A 16,112-nucleotide genomic window follows, 5' to 3' on the forward strand; every position below is an offset into this window, starting at 1 on the left:
GCTGAAGCTGAAACTCCAGTACTTTGGCCACCTCATGCGAAGAGTTGACTCATTGGAAAAGACTCTGATGCTGGGAGGGATTGGGGGCAAGAGGAGAAGGGGATGACAGAGGATGAGATGGCTGGATGGCATCACTGACTCGATGGATGTGAGTCTGAGTGAACTCCGGGAGTTGGTGATGGACAGGGAGGCCTGGCGTGCTGCGATTCATGGGGTCGCAAAGAGTCGGACACGACTGAGCGACTGAACTGAACTGATCCTTTTCCAGGAGAGATACATTTTGTGCAATTTATTCAAAGGAATTATTAAGCCTTTCTATGCAAGAAAAGCTATCAGATGACTGAAAATCTTCTGAATCACTCCAGTATCAAATCTTGTAGGAAACTGAAAATGAAAACCAGTTCACAAATTTTGCATTTGCTTTCTGGTCTTCAGCTGGTTCTCCTGATTAGCTTTTCTGGCTGTAGCAAGGACCATTACTCATTAGTTAGATTGCTGGAGCTCACTGTAAAGTGATGCTTTACAACACATGGTTGATTTGTATTTTCTTACCAAGTTGAGTTCATATGGAATATCCACTGCAGGCCAGTAGACAGAAAAATTTCAATGACAAATTTCATCTCTAGAATGCCAGTGAAAATATCTGGCTGAATGAGTGGTTTCAAAAAGTGTTTATTGATTCAAAACATATTAAAAGCCTACCATGTGATTAAAATTGTATGAGAAATGTAAAGAAAAAACCTAGTCCTTATTCCCCCAAGGAATTGTAATGGGAAAGATAGACAACAAACACAAGTTGAAATCAAGTAAAATATTTGATGAAATTAGGTCTGTGAAATCAGTGGGAAGTGCCATAAAAGTACAGAGGAAGCACTGAACATTACCCCAGCCACTCTTAGACTCATTGCCCACATTTCATCACTGGTTATGCAAAGGAAATGCAACCTCTTCTACTTAACTCCACGCATGTGTGTTTGAAGGAGAAACCATCAGAATATTCCTGCTGGAGAACAATGAGGTCCCTAAACTGCAAATATTTTATACGCCAACTGCAGAGCATTATTGGATGCCTATGGATGAATAAAATAAAGTGAGCCTTAGTTTACGACCTAATCTCACTTCCATGCTTTGAGAGAAGGAAGTGTGGTTGTGGAAAGAAAGCTCCTGGGGTCAGAGAGCAGATCTGCATTGTGAGATGACACAAGCAGGTTCACGCAGGCCAGCTGAGCATGGGATCTTCGTCTGTGAATGCATGTCTGTGAGGTCCCCCCCCAAATCTCAAATAAGTGGATTGGTCAGGCCAGCCTGACTATCATTATAGCTTAGGAACTTTTCTAACTTCTGAATTTCCTAGGTGTATCATATAGGAGGAAACTTTGGTAACTGCTGAGCTCCACTTTATTGAAGGGGATAAAAATATTGTTTTAATAATTTGTCTCTGTGCAAAAATTATCAACAGTGAAATTTTAGGAATGTACTTTGTGTAGAGCAGCATTGGAAATCATTTGGCCACAGTCTGATCAACCAGGAAAAAAACTTTACTATGCAATGTTAATTTACCATAGCCAGTTTTCTTCCTCTTCTTCTTGAAAATGGTAAATTTTTTTAGCATTTTCTGAATCTTAGAAAATGTCATTCTATATTCACTCAAAAACCCATGCTAACACCCAACAAATTCTTCTTCCCTGCCTAGTAACTTTAGCGAATATGCAAAATATATATTCATCTAATTTACCAACCTTTATGGCAACTTTTGTATCACAATATAACATTGAACATAATTTTTCTTATCGAATTGCTGATCTTGACATTGTTTAAAGCCTTTCATGATTTCAGGAGAGTTGGTGGCTCCAAATACAATCCAAATACAACTCCAAATACAATTACAGTGCAGACAGAGCAACAATTCCTTGCATCTTGTATGGCAGTGGTCCCCAGCCTTTTAGGCACCAGGGGATGATTTTGTGGAGGACAATTTTCCGCTGATTGGGGTCGTAGGTGCTTTCGGGATGACTCAAGCACATTGCATTTATTGTGCATTTTATTTCTACTATTATTACATCAGCTCCACCTCAGATCATCAGGCATGAGATCCTGGAGGTGGGGACCACTGTTGTAAGGCATTAGGTTGAAGTGCAACATTTTCTCCCAGCTGTTTTCAAAGAATCACAACCCAGGTGGCCAAAGATCTGTTAGGGAAAATGCCTCAGGCCAAAGACTGCAAAAAGGAGACTTGCATGGCTTGGTTTTGCAAATATAAGCTTTGTGGGTTTTAGAGTTGGAAGAGAGCTCAAAGAGGAAACCAGCAAGTGCAGCTTTCAGTTTCTAGGAAGGAAGGACTCTGCTAAACCTGGACGTGCTATTTCAGTTCAAGGATAGGAGAAAATTAAATTTTGCAAAGTTGTATGTCTTTTAAAGTGAGTTTAATGCTGTGCTTCAAGAGGCTATATGGAAATGTGTATACAGTGTGCACTAAAATGAAGGGCTAATTTCCCTGGCGGGGAGGAAAATGGGAGAGGAGAGAAAACAGACTCTATTCTCCTAAAAACTCTGCAGTCTGTCTCGGAGGCAACTACAGAGTAAGAGTAATGATTGATGGCAATAGTTTGACAAGACCCCGTACACAGCCACTCAGCGGAATAAGAGTTAACCTTCTCCTGCCTTATAACTTTACAGCAAAGCTCAGAAGAGGAAGCCAGAAAAATCAGAAAGCTTGACTGATTACATTAAAATTTTTCATTTAATGGTTTCTTTAATTTGAGCGGAACTAACTCAATCCCACAAATGTCGTCTTCAACGTGAGAACAATCCTTTCGGGAACCACAAGGCGACATATGTCACGCCGGAATTCTCCCAGAGGCAAACTGCCAGATTTAAGAGAGTCCTTCCTCGTTCACTAACACGAATTGGTCTGCGTTGTGCCTGGACTGACTGACCTTCGGACCGGTCGCAACACTGCCTTGGGTGCGAACGACGAAATTGCCGATGCTGGCAGAAGGCTCTGCTCCTCGTCATGCTGTTACTTGGCTGCAGATTCTAAGCTCGCCCGACGTGGGCAAAGCGCCCCAGAAATGCTCTCTGGGGCAAGAGAGGAGCCCCCGGCCAGTACTTTCTATGAACCTTGGTAGGTGCTGCGCTCCCACCGGCCTGGACATTGCATCGCCAAATGGAAGGGAGGGAATCCCTCTCTTCCTCCCCAAACTCCATCCAACCTCCCTTTATTCCTTCCCCACAGACCTGCCGCCCACTCAGGCAGGACATCTGGATAGGTGATCCCGGGGTCAGGAAGCTGGGGCGTCAGGGGATCTGAGCAGCTGGGACCCTGGTTGCCCTCAGCACCTGGACCGGCCAGCAGCCGAAGGACACTCACGCTCGGCGGCGGGTTGAATCACGGGTGAATCAGTCCTTGCAGGGTCCCGGAGTTTCCTACTCGCAGGAGGCGGGGCGGGGTGTGGACTCGCTGAGGGCCGCCCCCGAGGCGAAGGCGGGCCGGGGGCGGGGAATCAGGAGAAGAGGTGGGGGCGGACTCAGCGCAGGCGGAGGCGCAAACGTGCGCTCCGCTCTTTAAAGCGCGGTGGGGACGAGCTCCCACAAACTCTGGGCTCCCCGCATCCCTCCCGGTTCATCCCGCAGTCCCAGGTGCCTCCAGCCCAACCTCCGCAGCATCCTCACCTCTCCAGCCTCCGGGGCTCAGCAGAATTTTTGAGACCTCGCCGTCAGCTCCGGGACATGGCGACCCCCAACGGGCCCCGGGTGCCCTGCCCCCAGGCCGCAGTCGCTCGGGCTCTTCTATTCGGCTTAGTCCTCGTCCAGGGGGCCGGAGTCGCCGGTGAGTGGCACCCGCCTCGCAGAGCCCTGGGGCGAGCCACCGGGAGGAGGGAAGACAGGTCTGGCTGACCGCGGGCTCTCCCCGCCCCGAGGTGCGGCTCGCCAGGGACCCGCCGCCCCTTCTGCTCGAGATGCTTGCTCTGGGCATCCATTGTTGCCTAAGTGCCTTTGGGAATCTCGCTTTAGTTTCCCAGGGAGCCGACACCTTGAAAGTGATGGGACAAGGCTCCGCACCTGCAGGGGTCGACAGGCAATGTTTGAATGTTATCCTTCATTGTATGTGAACTTTCCTTAATGAGAAACGGCTCTCGGTCTTCTCTTGATCGTCAGTGTTTTAGATTGGGTTAGTCAGTCCTTCCAAAATGTCGCTTGGATTGGAGCAGGCGCCACATTTTGCATGCCCTGTAAGCCTGTTCTATGTGAGACGCAGGCAGAGACTAACCTGAGAACTGGCAAAGAAGACCTTAACAATAAGGTATCCTAACCAAATACAGCCGACAGTGTACATGCTTATTGTCTGCCTGGGTGTCTGTGGAAGTTTCAGTATAGTGACTGAAATTATTCATGGGGTTTAGACAAAAGTGAAAAAAGTCAAGATTTGTTTTTTTTTTTATTGGATGCAGTCCTAACTCTTCTGACACGTGTGGGCTTTGCCCTTTAACATAGTTTACAGAAACCCATCCTAGCCGGCTTTCCCTGCTAAGTTAAACCTGGAATCCTGCCCTTCCCCCTTCTCCAGTTGGTCCGTGGATACCCTGGGCCACTGAAGGCTCCTGAGCTGTGCTTCGGTCGTTCTCACAGGGCTTTCCCCATGAATAATTTCAAACAAGGACTTCAAGATCCTTGTGTGTTTCCTTAGATCACCAGGTCGTCTTGCCATGAGGAAACTCTGGGTTTAAGAAAATATTGCTGATTTTTTTTCTTATGATAATTGAGTTAAAGCTTTTGTGGTTAGGAAAATATTAATGTGAGGTTTATGATGATGTTACGGAGTGGGAATGTTTTATACCATCAACATAAAATTGTATGCTGAGAAGTTCATGTAAACATTAATAACTGTTTCTCTGTTGTTTAAAGGCACTACAGATGTAGTGGTAGCATATAATATAACTTGGAAGTCAACTAATTTCAAGACCATTTTGGAGTGGGAACCCAAACCCATCAATCATGTCTACACTGTTCAGATAAGGTAAGCTAGGTACCAAAAAAAGAAAAATAAGATTTTTGTTGTTTCCACTTTCCTGTGCTGAATACAGATGTCTTTAAAGCTGGTTGATGGATGAAATTATTTAACAGATAACAAAGAATAAGAGGGCATTCATGATAATTTCTTGGAGAAAGAAATGGCAACCCACTCCAGTGTTCTTGCCTGGAGAATCCCATGGACAGAGAAGCCTGGTAGGCTGCAGTCCATAGGGTCGCACAGAGTCGGACATGACTGAAGCGACTTAGCAGCAGTAGCAGCATGGTAATTTGCTGGCCTGAGTCATACTCATCAAGTCTGTAACACTGACAGACCTTAAACTGATAGAATGTTTTGTTTTCGGAGATGATTGGGGAAATTTGTGAGTATAAGCTGTGGAGATGTGAACTTTCTTGAGCAAGCCATGGTGGCACTGATAGATGTGGTCGTGGATCAGTGATACCTCATTTCTCTAAGTACACACAGCCTTTTCCGTGCTGTCTAGACTGCCAGCTGGATCTAACATGTTAGAGAAGAGGTAGGGAGGAGTTCGGACGCATACGTTGCCCTTAAGCAGTGTTTGATTCATTAATCTTTGGATTCGTGATTCAAAATTCCGTTGCATACATGATCTTGGAGGAGGTCAAATCCGTGACTCACTGAGCAGGGAAGGAATACACCATCAAGTTTTTGGTTTTAGCAAGTTTTTTGTTTCTGAAATGTTCTAGGAGGCTTGGTAGAGATCTTATTAAGTAGAGGACAGCAGCTATGGTAACTAAGACTCCTTATAGAAGGTACAGTCATGTCGCTGACTAAAATTAAAGGTTTTTTGCTGTTTTAACTTGTGCCAAGTCTTTTATAGCATTTGAAATGCAGCTCTTAAGTATGGAGTGGGTCTTTTAGGCGGATGTTCTTTTTTTTTTTTTTCCAACATCAACTTCATGACAACTATTGCCAAGCCAACAGGGAAGAAAATTTGTGTGTGCATGCATACATGCTTGTATATATACAAAGAAAGATTGAGAGGAATTTAGAAGTCGAGGTAATAATTACAATTATGGCCAAACTTGTCAAATCAGATTCCACTCGATGAAAGTTACTAATTCCACAAATGCAGGCAGGGCTGAAGTTTACCTTAGTAGACACTTTGTTTCTGGGTAGTGAAAAGAAGATTTTAGGAAGGATGCTTACCTCCTAAATATATTGAATCTTAAGTTTGGTGAACGTGAGAAAACATATTTCTGATTTACCAGAGTTTTAAACATTTAGACTTTGTCAATTCTAAGTTCTCAGACTGCAAAGCTACTGTTATGTAAGCGTGTCAAGTCAAGTCCTCAGCTGCAAGGCTGCTATTATTTAAGCGGACATGGCCTCTGTGTGCAAACAACCTAGCGCAGAGCTGCAGCTTGGGGGCGCCCGCAGGCCCTGGGTGGGGCTGGTTCTGGCCCAGCCGGCCGTCTCTCCTGTGTGCTAGAGGAACTGTGAGTGGTTCCAACACCCTGCCGGAGACCCACACTCTTCCATTACCAGCCCACGGGTAAATGGGATTCCTAGGTAAAGGGACCATAGTAGTCATGTTATAGACGAGGAAACCGGCCCTGGAAAGGTAAGGGACTTACCTTGGAGTGCGCACAGCAGGGTCAGGAAGCAAGGCCTACGGAGCAGCGCGCACCCCCACCTTCTCAGTGGGTTGCGTGAGTCTCATGTGAGACTCCAGAGCCGGAAGGAGGAAAGAGAGCCTTTCCCACTGGTCCCCTCAGTGCGCCTTTCTCCCTCCCGGTCGTCCTCCCTAGAGAATGCACCTGGCTCCTCCAGAGCCAGCCGCCCCACCACCAGCTTGTCCCCAGACACAGGGAGCCACAGCTGTGCCCGGAGCTCCAACTGCATTTTTCCCTTTTGGAAACAGTTTTCAGTCGCCAAGTGTTACTGGCTCAAGCCTTACCACCCAACCATCCCCTGAAATACTGGTTCCAAAAATTCTAAATTGGAACTTCCAGAGCTTGTAGAAAATAACCTGCTCCTTAATTGGTGGGTCTGAATTATGTTGGGATTTTTTAGTTCAGGCGGGACTTTTATTATTTCCAAATCAGGAGATTTTGCAATACCCAGAGGAACCTTGGAGGCGTTTATAGTGTTAATGCTGATAATAGCAGTCAGAGGAACTGACTGCAGAATTGCCCCCTCCCAACCGGTTTGCAGTACTTAAAAGCTCTATAACTTTTGGTAATTATTACCTGTGCTAAATTTTTCCAGAGGTCTGTGGTTCCTCCTGTGAACTGAAGGAACCACAGATGCTATCTCTCAGATGGAATGTAGCCACAGCGCCCAGAAGTGTTTCTCCTGTTATCTGAACAACTTGTTTGCCATAGCAGTGGAGAAGAATCATCAGGTTCTTGTTCACTTTTTAAAATAGAAATGATGCAGTTTTAAAAAATGCATTCTGGTCATTCTGGAATTAAGGCTGCATCTCTACTTTTATCACAGAAAAGTAGAGAAATCTAAGAGTATGTAAACATATTTCTGTCTTAATCTTAGTTTGTGAATTTAAGGAACAAGAGTGTGTTTATCCACACCCTCTTAGCCTGGTTATTTAGTTCAGACTTTTAAAAGATTCTTATTTATGGTTCTTATGCCTGGATCTAGACAGTTAAATCCCTATGGCAGCTCGTTTCCTCCCCAGTTCAGCCTCTAAATGTAAACCATCTAATGCTCCACAAATCCTGGCCATGTGCAAGCCCTAAAGCCCCACTGTTTGATGGAGGAGCACAAGGGCGTGGAAGTACCAGGCTCACTTAAGTGCTTTAATGAGATATCCGTGCTGGGGCCAGGGAAGGGAGAGATCAGTTCTGAGCAAGGAGATCTGGAGTTGCCTGTAGACGGTGGGATTGCAGTGTGGCCTGGAATGATGGGCAGGACACTCTGGGGGTTGATGATGGGAAACAGCAGAGCAGCTGTCAACTTGCGTGGGACACTTGTGCGTGCATCAAGTGGCACTGACATTTTAATTGTTTCAGTTCTGTAGAATAGTTTCACTTTTTTCATAGAAGTTCTTTATATCATTTCAGGATAATTTCATTTTCATTTTAGTGCTTTAAATCATTTTCTGTTCTATGATCTTACAAAAGAAAAATCTGTCTTAAGAGACAGACTCAGATCTGTCCCAGTCTCAGACTTTGACACTACCTGTATTGTTACTCTATAATTTTTGATGGCTCATCCTGTGAAAGTGAGGGAGGCAAGTACTGATCGTATAATGAGAGGGACAGACCCAGCTCTCATCTCATAAGCTGTAAGACCTTATACAAGTTACCTAGCAGCTCTGAGCTTCAGTATCCTCATATGTGAGAAAGATCCAGTACTTTCTTGAAAGGATTAATACCAAACGAAGTAACATGTTTAAGGGTCCAGTAGAGCGCCTGGCTTATGGTAGTTTTAATAACTGTTAAGTAACCACACCAATAATGGTCACAATAGAATGTAATAGAATAGAATGTATTATTATATAGACTCTATGACTGCATTGACTATATTCAACATAGAACAGAATGTGATAAACAGAATATAATGATATAATAAGTAGACTAGTAAATAATTGAGTCTTGATGGAAAATTGTCACTTCTCCCACATAGTCATGACAAATCATCTATAGTTTAAGAAAGGTATTTAAAAAAATGATTCAGAGCACAGACCCAGTAGTCAAACTGCTGTCTGGCTCAAAAATCCAGCTGTGTGACTTTGTGCTGGTCATCCAACCTCCCTTTGCCTCAGTGGCCTTATCTGTAAGAACAAAGACAATTACAGAGCGCCCCCCTCCCCCGCCACCAAAGGTTGCTGAGAGGACCTGAAGTGCTCAGCGTAGCAAAGACCTCCTCAGGATTGCTTGTGGAAGTCAGTGTTGGAACACAGCACCCCAGCCAGAAAACAGTTACCTTGTTGGATGCAAATCACAATGTTCCATTTCTCTTCCTTCCTTTCCTCAGCCCTAGATTAGGAAACTGGAAAAACAAATGCTTTTACACAACAAACACGGAGTGTGATGTCACTGATGAGATTGTGAAAAATGTGAGAGAGACATATTTGGCGAGAGTCCTTTCCTACCCCGCAGACACCAGCAGTTCCACAGTGGAGCCTCCGTTTACCAACTCCCCGGAGTTCACACCCTACCGAGAGAGTAAGTAGCTCAATTTGTAGTAACTGTTCATTCTTGTTTTCATAAACTTCTAAATATTCTGTGAGCTTGTGACCCTTAGGAATGATTACATTAAAAAAAAGTTTATCCATAAACACATCTTGTTTTCTCAGAAAGTAGTACGTGCCACAGCCCTCTTCGCTCATTCTGGATGTGGTAGGAGGCTCATGGGACGTGAACTTTGGAGTTGATAAAAATGTCATCAAGTAGCTTTCTCCACCAGTCTGTCCCCAGACCCTACCAGTAACTGGCTGGATAGGGGGCAGAGAGTAGGAAATTCACAAAGGCTGGCAGTTCCAGTATTTCCCCATATATATTGGTGACCAGAAAGTTCCATAAGATCTTATGGAAAAGCCCAAATGAAATTTTTGACTGACCCAATATTTAGGAGATTTTATACATCTTCTGAATTTTGTGTCCCATCATCAGACCAGAAGTCCCAATTAGGGTTTTTCACAGAAGGTTACAAATCCACGGGGCAAGTTCGGGTTCCCTCCCATCCCATCATTGGGCTGCTGACCTTTTTCCTTGCTTGACCAGGATTTGAGTCCTGTGATGTGCTGGCACTTGCCAGGCCAGCTCCCATCCTGCTTCCTTCATGCTGGTCTTGAAAACAGAATGCTTTTCTCCCTAGCCTTTGCTAAGGGAGTACAAAGGATTCCTGCCAAGTAGGAGATGCAGAATTTTCATCATGGCTATGGTTCTGAACTAAGTATTTTAAATAAACAAACATGTAGCACATTGAGAAGAGTGACATCAGCGGCTCTAGTAGAAGATTTAGAATGAAAGTGTTGTGTTGTAAAAAAAAAAAAAAAAGAAAGTGTTGTGTTATTGGTGTTTTTATGTTTACCCTGCTGATACCCCACGGGGAGCTTCTCCAGGCAGGGGTGGAGAGAAGGGGGCAGAGAAACAGGCAGCCCCCTTTCCCCTTAGTGTGTACTCTGAGGGTAGAAACAGGGGGCAGCCTCACCCAGGTGAATCGGACGACCTACCCTGAGCCATCTGCCAGAGCCTGTCTTCAAACTCCTTAGTGCTTTTAGTCGGGTGCCTCTCCCAGTTCTGAGCTTAGACCCCACCCATGACCACCTATAGTAACTACAGGTACATTGATTCTTATTCTCCCTCCATGGGCAGCATCCTCATGATTTCTTTTTATAGTTCTTGAGGATTTTTAAAAATAATTTTTATTTATTTTTATTTTTGGCTGTGCTGGGTCTTCTTGCTGCATGGGCTCCTCTCTAGTTGTGATGCACAGGCTTCTCATTTCGATGGCTTCTCTTGTGGAGCATGGGCTCTAGGGCACATGGCCTCAGTAACTGTGGTTTCTGGGCTCTAGAGCACGTAGTTGCTGCGCAAGGGCTTAGTTGCTCTGAGGCATGTGGGATCTTCCCAGATCAGGGATCAAGTCCCTGTCCCCTGCATTGGCTGGCAGATTCTTTAACACTGAGCCAACAGGGAAGCCCTGTTCTTGAGCTTTTTGTAAGCTACTTCAAATCCTTTTTTGGTGCGAGAGAGAAAATAGTTTATATTTCTGTGTGCTCATACACACACATCCTTGCCTATAATTCCTATTGAATTATGAGGATTCATTTCACTATTATTCAACCAAAGCACATGAGCTAATTGAGCCATCAAAGAGACCTGGTGGTTAAAAGTGATTTTTTGAGATACCAAGAACGTTTCATGGGCTTTCCCACAGCCTCTATTGTATCTAAAATATGGAATCTTTTGCAGCTGTTTGGTTAACCACATGTGGCTGTTGAGCATTTGAAATGTCAGCTAATGCCATATGTGTAAAATATACACTGGATTTTGAGAAAGATCTCAAAGTTTTCATATTGATTAAATGTTAAAGTTACAATATTTTAGCCATATTGGGTTAAATGAAATAGATTCACTTCACTCGTTCCTTTTTACTTTTTCTAACGTGACCACAAGGAGATTTAAAGTGACATCTGTGGCTCCCAGTGCATTTCCACTAGACAGCTCTGCTGTAGAATGTCTCGTGATTCAGCTCCGGTGCCAGGGAGCTGGTTCTTTGAGGTATTTCGTGAGGGATGACTAGGTGGTTATTAACCATGATAACTCAATGGGGTTCTACTTCGTATAGAACTCTTTGGTCCCAACGAAGCTCATTTTCTGTGTTACAGCAAACCTTGGACAGCCAACAATTCAGAGTTTTGAACAAGTTGGGACAAAACTGAATGTGACGGTACAAGATGCACGTACGTTAGTCAGAGCGAACAGCGCATTCCTAAGCCTCCGGGATGTTTTTGGCAAGGACTTGAATTACACACTTTATTACTGGAAAGCTTCCAGTACAGGAAAGGTGAGCATTCTTTTGTTTTTATGACTTGTTTTAAATTGCAGATCCTTGATTTCACTTCTTCTCCAAGTCAAACATCAAAGCAAGTGGTTGACAGGGCAGTGTTGTGGAGTGGGAAGCAGACTGCTGTCTTGGGTTCACAAGCAAGTCACAAGCAGACTGCTGTGACTTCCAGCTGCTTTGCACTGGTCCGCCTCGGGTACCCAGATTCCCAGCCAAGGGGCAGGACCAGTCATCTCTAAGGTTCCTACCAGCTCCCACATTTCTTCTTCTATTGAGGATCCCAGAGACAGAATTTGTTTTTCATTCAACAATTAGTACTTCTTTCCTTTTTTCCTTTCTTGCAGATATGTTCTAAAGGGGCTAAATATTGGGTTGACTATATCGAAAGTGGATGTCTTCATCCTTGGGGAAAAAAATCCTTAGCAGTTATCAGGGGGAGCTTGATGAGCCAGCTGACTTCCAATCTTTATGTCAGATGTGTCCGCATAGGCTGGGCTTCCCTGGTGGCTCAGACCATAAAGAATCTGCCTGCAATGCAGGAGACCCAGGTTCTATCCCTGAGCTGGAAAGATCCCCTGGAAAAAGGAATGGCTGCCCACTCCAGTATTCTTGACTGGAGAATTCCATGGACTGAGGAGCCTGGCGAGCTATAGTCCATGGGGTCGCAAAGACTCAGATACAACTGAGCGACTAACACTTTGATTTTACTACCACAGTGACTTAGTAAAGGCAACAGAATTCACTCTGAGCCTGGATGAATAAAGAACTCTTATCTTTTAACAGAAAAAGGCCACGACAAACACTAATGGGTTTTTGATTGATGTGGATAAAGGCGAAAACTATTGTTTCCATGTTCAAGCAGTGATTTTATCACGAAGGGTGAACCAGAAGAGTCCAGAAAGTCCCATCAAGTGCACTAGCCACGAGAAAGTTCTGTCCACAGGTGAGGCTCTGCCCATGATCTGGGAGGCAGGGCTGCCTTCCATGGGACTAGCTCCATCCTCAGGACTAGATGTACTATCTTCGGGGGAAAACTGCCTGGGTTTTTTGTGGTTTGCGGGGGGCGGGGGATACTCATGATTTTAGACATTTAGTTTCTGTGTCGTTCCCTTGTATTAACAGGTGTTTTTTAGTTTTTTTTTTTAGCACCTAGCATGCGCTAAGCTCTCTGCTGAGCGAGCCCTGGGCCCACGGTAGACGTTTAGGATTTAGTATCAAATCACAGATTTCTCTGGGCGTTTTTTCATACTTCTGGTTCATACACCAGCTCACCTGGTGAACCAGATGCAACAACACCCCATAGACGTTTGTGAGCACCTAGCATGGGCTGCTGTTACCCCAGGGTCATAACCCATGAAGCAAAGGGATTGGGGCTAGCAGATATACCATGTGTACATGTGTGTGCCTCACTGGCACACATGTGTGCACACATGTGCCACACCAGAGCACAGACGCCAGGTAAGCAGTGGATCTTATCTGGAAGTGCCATGGAGGCTCAGACATGTGCACGAGGCTGAGAACCCAGGAATCTGCCTCCAGGCTTGATTGGGATGGTGCTCTGAGTACTTTAAGGGAACAGAAGAGTGAGAGGATAGTAATAATGACCTAGTGCCTTGCTGAGAGGCAGTTTAAATATTTTAAAGTCACTTTAAAAATTCTTTCCTGTTAACTGACGTTGACAGTTACATGTAGTTACATCTACAAGTATCTTTCTAGACTGTGAGCATTATCCAGTTTGTTAAATGCTTTTTCATTGTTGTCAATTGCCTGCAAACATCTAGGGTTTGAGAGATTTTTTCCTAATAGAAATGTGTGGTGGAGAAAAGAGATTTCGAGTTACACAAAAGCTGGATGGTGTAATTTGGGGTTCTGCTCACTGAAAAATGAGATTCAGGCTCTCTCTCTGAGTTGACCTGGTACCTTTTATTTTTCAGAACTTTTCTTCATCATTGGCACAGTGATGCTGGTGATCATCATCTTCATCGTCGTCCTGTCTGTGTCTCTGCACAAGTGCAGGAAGGTGAGAGCAGAGCGAAGTGGGAAGGAGAACACGCCGCTCAACGCTGCATAAAAGATCCTGCTCTTGGAGCTTTCTGCCAACGCTGCAGAGCTCGTGCTGCACTGTGACCAAGAGCTCTTAGGGCGGTAGCACACATGGAAACACAAGTGACTGTTCTGGAGCATACAGAGCCTGGGGCTCGAAGAAAGTTCTTATCTGACCTCTTCTTGCGATTAGCATCTTGGTTTCAACAGCAGCATTAAGACACTTTGGAATGTAATGAGCGGTACAACCAACTCCAAGTTTTTAAAATTGCTATTTTAACACTAAGGCACCTTTTGCACGTATCCTGCTTTCAGACTGTATATTTTCTACGTTCAAGTTGAAGCCAGATTATCCAAGGAAAAACAAATGAACAAATGCCTTAAAAATTCCTGCGTGGACTTTTGGAGAACTTTTGAGAGGCTGACATCAAACCATGTGGGAAAGTAAGGTGGAAATCGGGTGGACTTTCTAACGTATGTCTTTTTGTAATATGGTGTTTAAGGTCTTTTTTTCTTCTTTTTGAGTGCTTTTGGTGGTTTGAACAATTAGCAAACGTTTATATGAATGTGTTAAAGGCAGAAGACTTGTATTTGGGGCACATTCTTAATATGCATTACAGTTTAGCACTTTAACTGACAAGCGCTGTTGATGAAACACTTGACAGCTAACTATGTTTTTATAAGACTACTCTACCAACAAATCATATCGAATTTAAGGTTTAAGGTACTTCAGACTTTATGGTCCACATTGTATGTATTTATATAATTTGAAAAAAGGTTTTATATATGGGGATTTTCTATTTATAGAGGTAATATTGTTGTTTGTATATTTTGAGATAATTTATTTAATATACTTTTATATAAATAAAGGTGACTGGGAAATATGACTATTACATGTTCCAGTTATTATTTATGGTTTGGCCTTTGTATTGTTTGATTCTACTGCAGTACCAAGTGACCCTGAAATTTTTAGTGGCTTATGACAATGCTATCTTTATGTTACACTTATGGTTTGGTGGCTGTGGATTGACTGCAGCTCTTCTTAATGTCTTCTCATTCATTCCAGGACCCAAATCAAAGGTGAAACCCCTTTTAGGATCAGGACAGTGAAATGAATGTGGCTCAGTCGTGTCCAACTCTTTGCAACCCCATGGACTATGCAGTCCATGGAATTCTCCAGGCCAGAATACTGGAGTGGGTGGCCGTTTCTTTCTCACAGAGGACAAAGCAAAAAACAGGTAGAACAGGCAGCCATGTCTTCAGGCTTTAAGCTGCCTCCTAGGGCTTCCTAGGTGGTGCTAGTGGTAAAGAACCCACCTGCCAATGCAGGAGACTTAAGCTGCCTCCTAAAACTTCTGCTCCAGAGTGACAATATGTCACTTCTGCTTATGTACCATTGGTCCAGGCTGGACATATGACAAAGCCTGACATTACCCTGTGGGAGGCACCACAGGTCACACAGCAATGGGCATGGATGTATAGTTTCCAGGGAAGGGAGGAAATTGCCTGCCATCTACCACCGACTTAATGGGAGAGAGTTCTTCCCATGGGCATTAGTTTGAGTTGCACATGAAGGTTAGAGAGGAGAACAGAAGAAAAATTTTTGGATTGTTCAAAGAAAATTGGATAAAAGGACAATGTAAGATAGGAAGAGAGAGAAGTGGAGTGGGGTTTCTAGAATTAATTAAAAGCAAACTAGATTGAGGGGCATCCCAGGTGGCACAGTTGGTAAAGAATTCCCCTGCCAATGCAGGAGACACAGGAGACATGGTTTCGATCCTGAGTTGGGAAGATCCCCTGAAGTAGAAAATGGCAACCCACTCCATTATTCTTGCCTGGAAGATTCCATGGACAGAGGAGCCTGGTGAGCTACAGTCCATGGGGTTGCAAAGAGTCAGACATGACTGAGTCAGACATGACTGTGTGCACACGCACGTGCGCGCGCACACACACACACACACACGGTTGAGAGCCCTGTGGCCTTGCCAATGGGCTGTTAGACACAGCTGGGTCGAACTGACTTCACTACCTCTGTCTGGAATGTAGAAAGTGAGTCCTCCATTCAAATGCAAATAAAATCTAACAGATGGGTCCTGATCTCACAACTGTATTGAAAGAGGATTCTAAGAAGAGATGAAAATGAGACTCCTGGCACCCCAGTGAGCCACAGTCTTGTTTGCTTCCTGTGAGGCGGGTGGGGGGGGGGGAAGCTATAGTGCTGCCTAGAGAAGGTCTCAGAGGGCACCCCAACCTGCACATGGTCCCACAGAGGAGACCCTCCGCAAACACCCAGCTCACTGCCCACCTGTTCATGAATTGTAAATGCATTTTGTTCTTTTGCTCTAAAGAACTCTAAGCATTGTCAGTAAAATTCTAAACATGAAATGCTGGATATAACACCATATTCTAAGGAAGCACAGGCCAAACAAACCTTTCACGTCTTCATAAAGATGGCAGCCTCAAAGAAGGGAAAAAAAGGTAGATATTTTAGAGAAATTAAGGGAATCAGACCCGTGGTTGGTTCATTGGGCTGGTTTGG

General features: G+C 44.3%; 1 protein-coding gene and 1 long non-coding RNA gene across 3 annotated transcripts in view; one reads left to right on the top strand and one right to left on the bottom strand.

Annotated features, from left to right (window-relative positions):
• Positions 1-3,451, bottom strand: part of LOC133244258 (uncharacterized) — a 50,463-nt gene extending 47,012 nt beyond the window's left edge. The window contains exon 1 of one of the 2 annotated variants that reach the window (XR_009735348.1): positions 3,238-3,451. This is a non-coding gene — a long non-coding RNA (uncharacterized LOC133244258). The remainder of the gene's footprint in view (positions 1-3,237) is intronic. The other variant, XR_009735347.1, reaches the window with a different exon arrangement.
• Positions 3,452-3,516: 65 nt separating this feature from the next.
• F3 (coagulation factor III, tissue factor) lies at positions 3,517-14,460 on the top strand. Its single transcript, XM_061411140.1, has 6 exons — positions 3,517-3,829; positions 4,906-5,017; positions 8,993-9,183; positions 11,352-11,530; positions 12,314-12,473; positions 13,465-14,460. Exons 1-6 carry the CDS (start codon positions 3,730-3,732, stop codon positions 13,599-13,601), a joined length of 879 nt encoding a protein of 292 aa, XP_061267124.1. The 5' UTR covers positions 3,517-3,729; the 3' UTR covers positions 13,602-14,460.
• The last annotated feature ends 1,652 nt before the right edge of the window (positions 14,461-16,112 follow it).

This window comes from Bos javanicus, chromosome 3 (genome assembly GCF_032452875.1).
Source record: "Bos javanicus breed banteng chromosome 3, ARS-OSU_banteng_1.0, whole genome shotgun sequence".
Classification (NCBI taxonomy): Eukaryota; Metazoa; Chordata; class Mammalia; order Artiodactyla; family Bovidae; genus Bos; species Bos javanicus.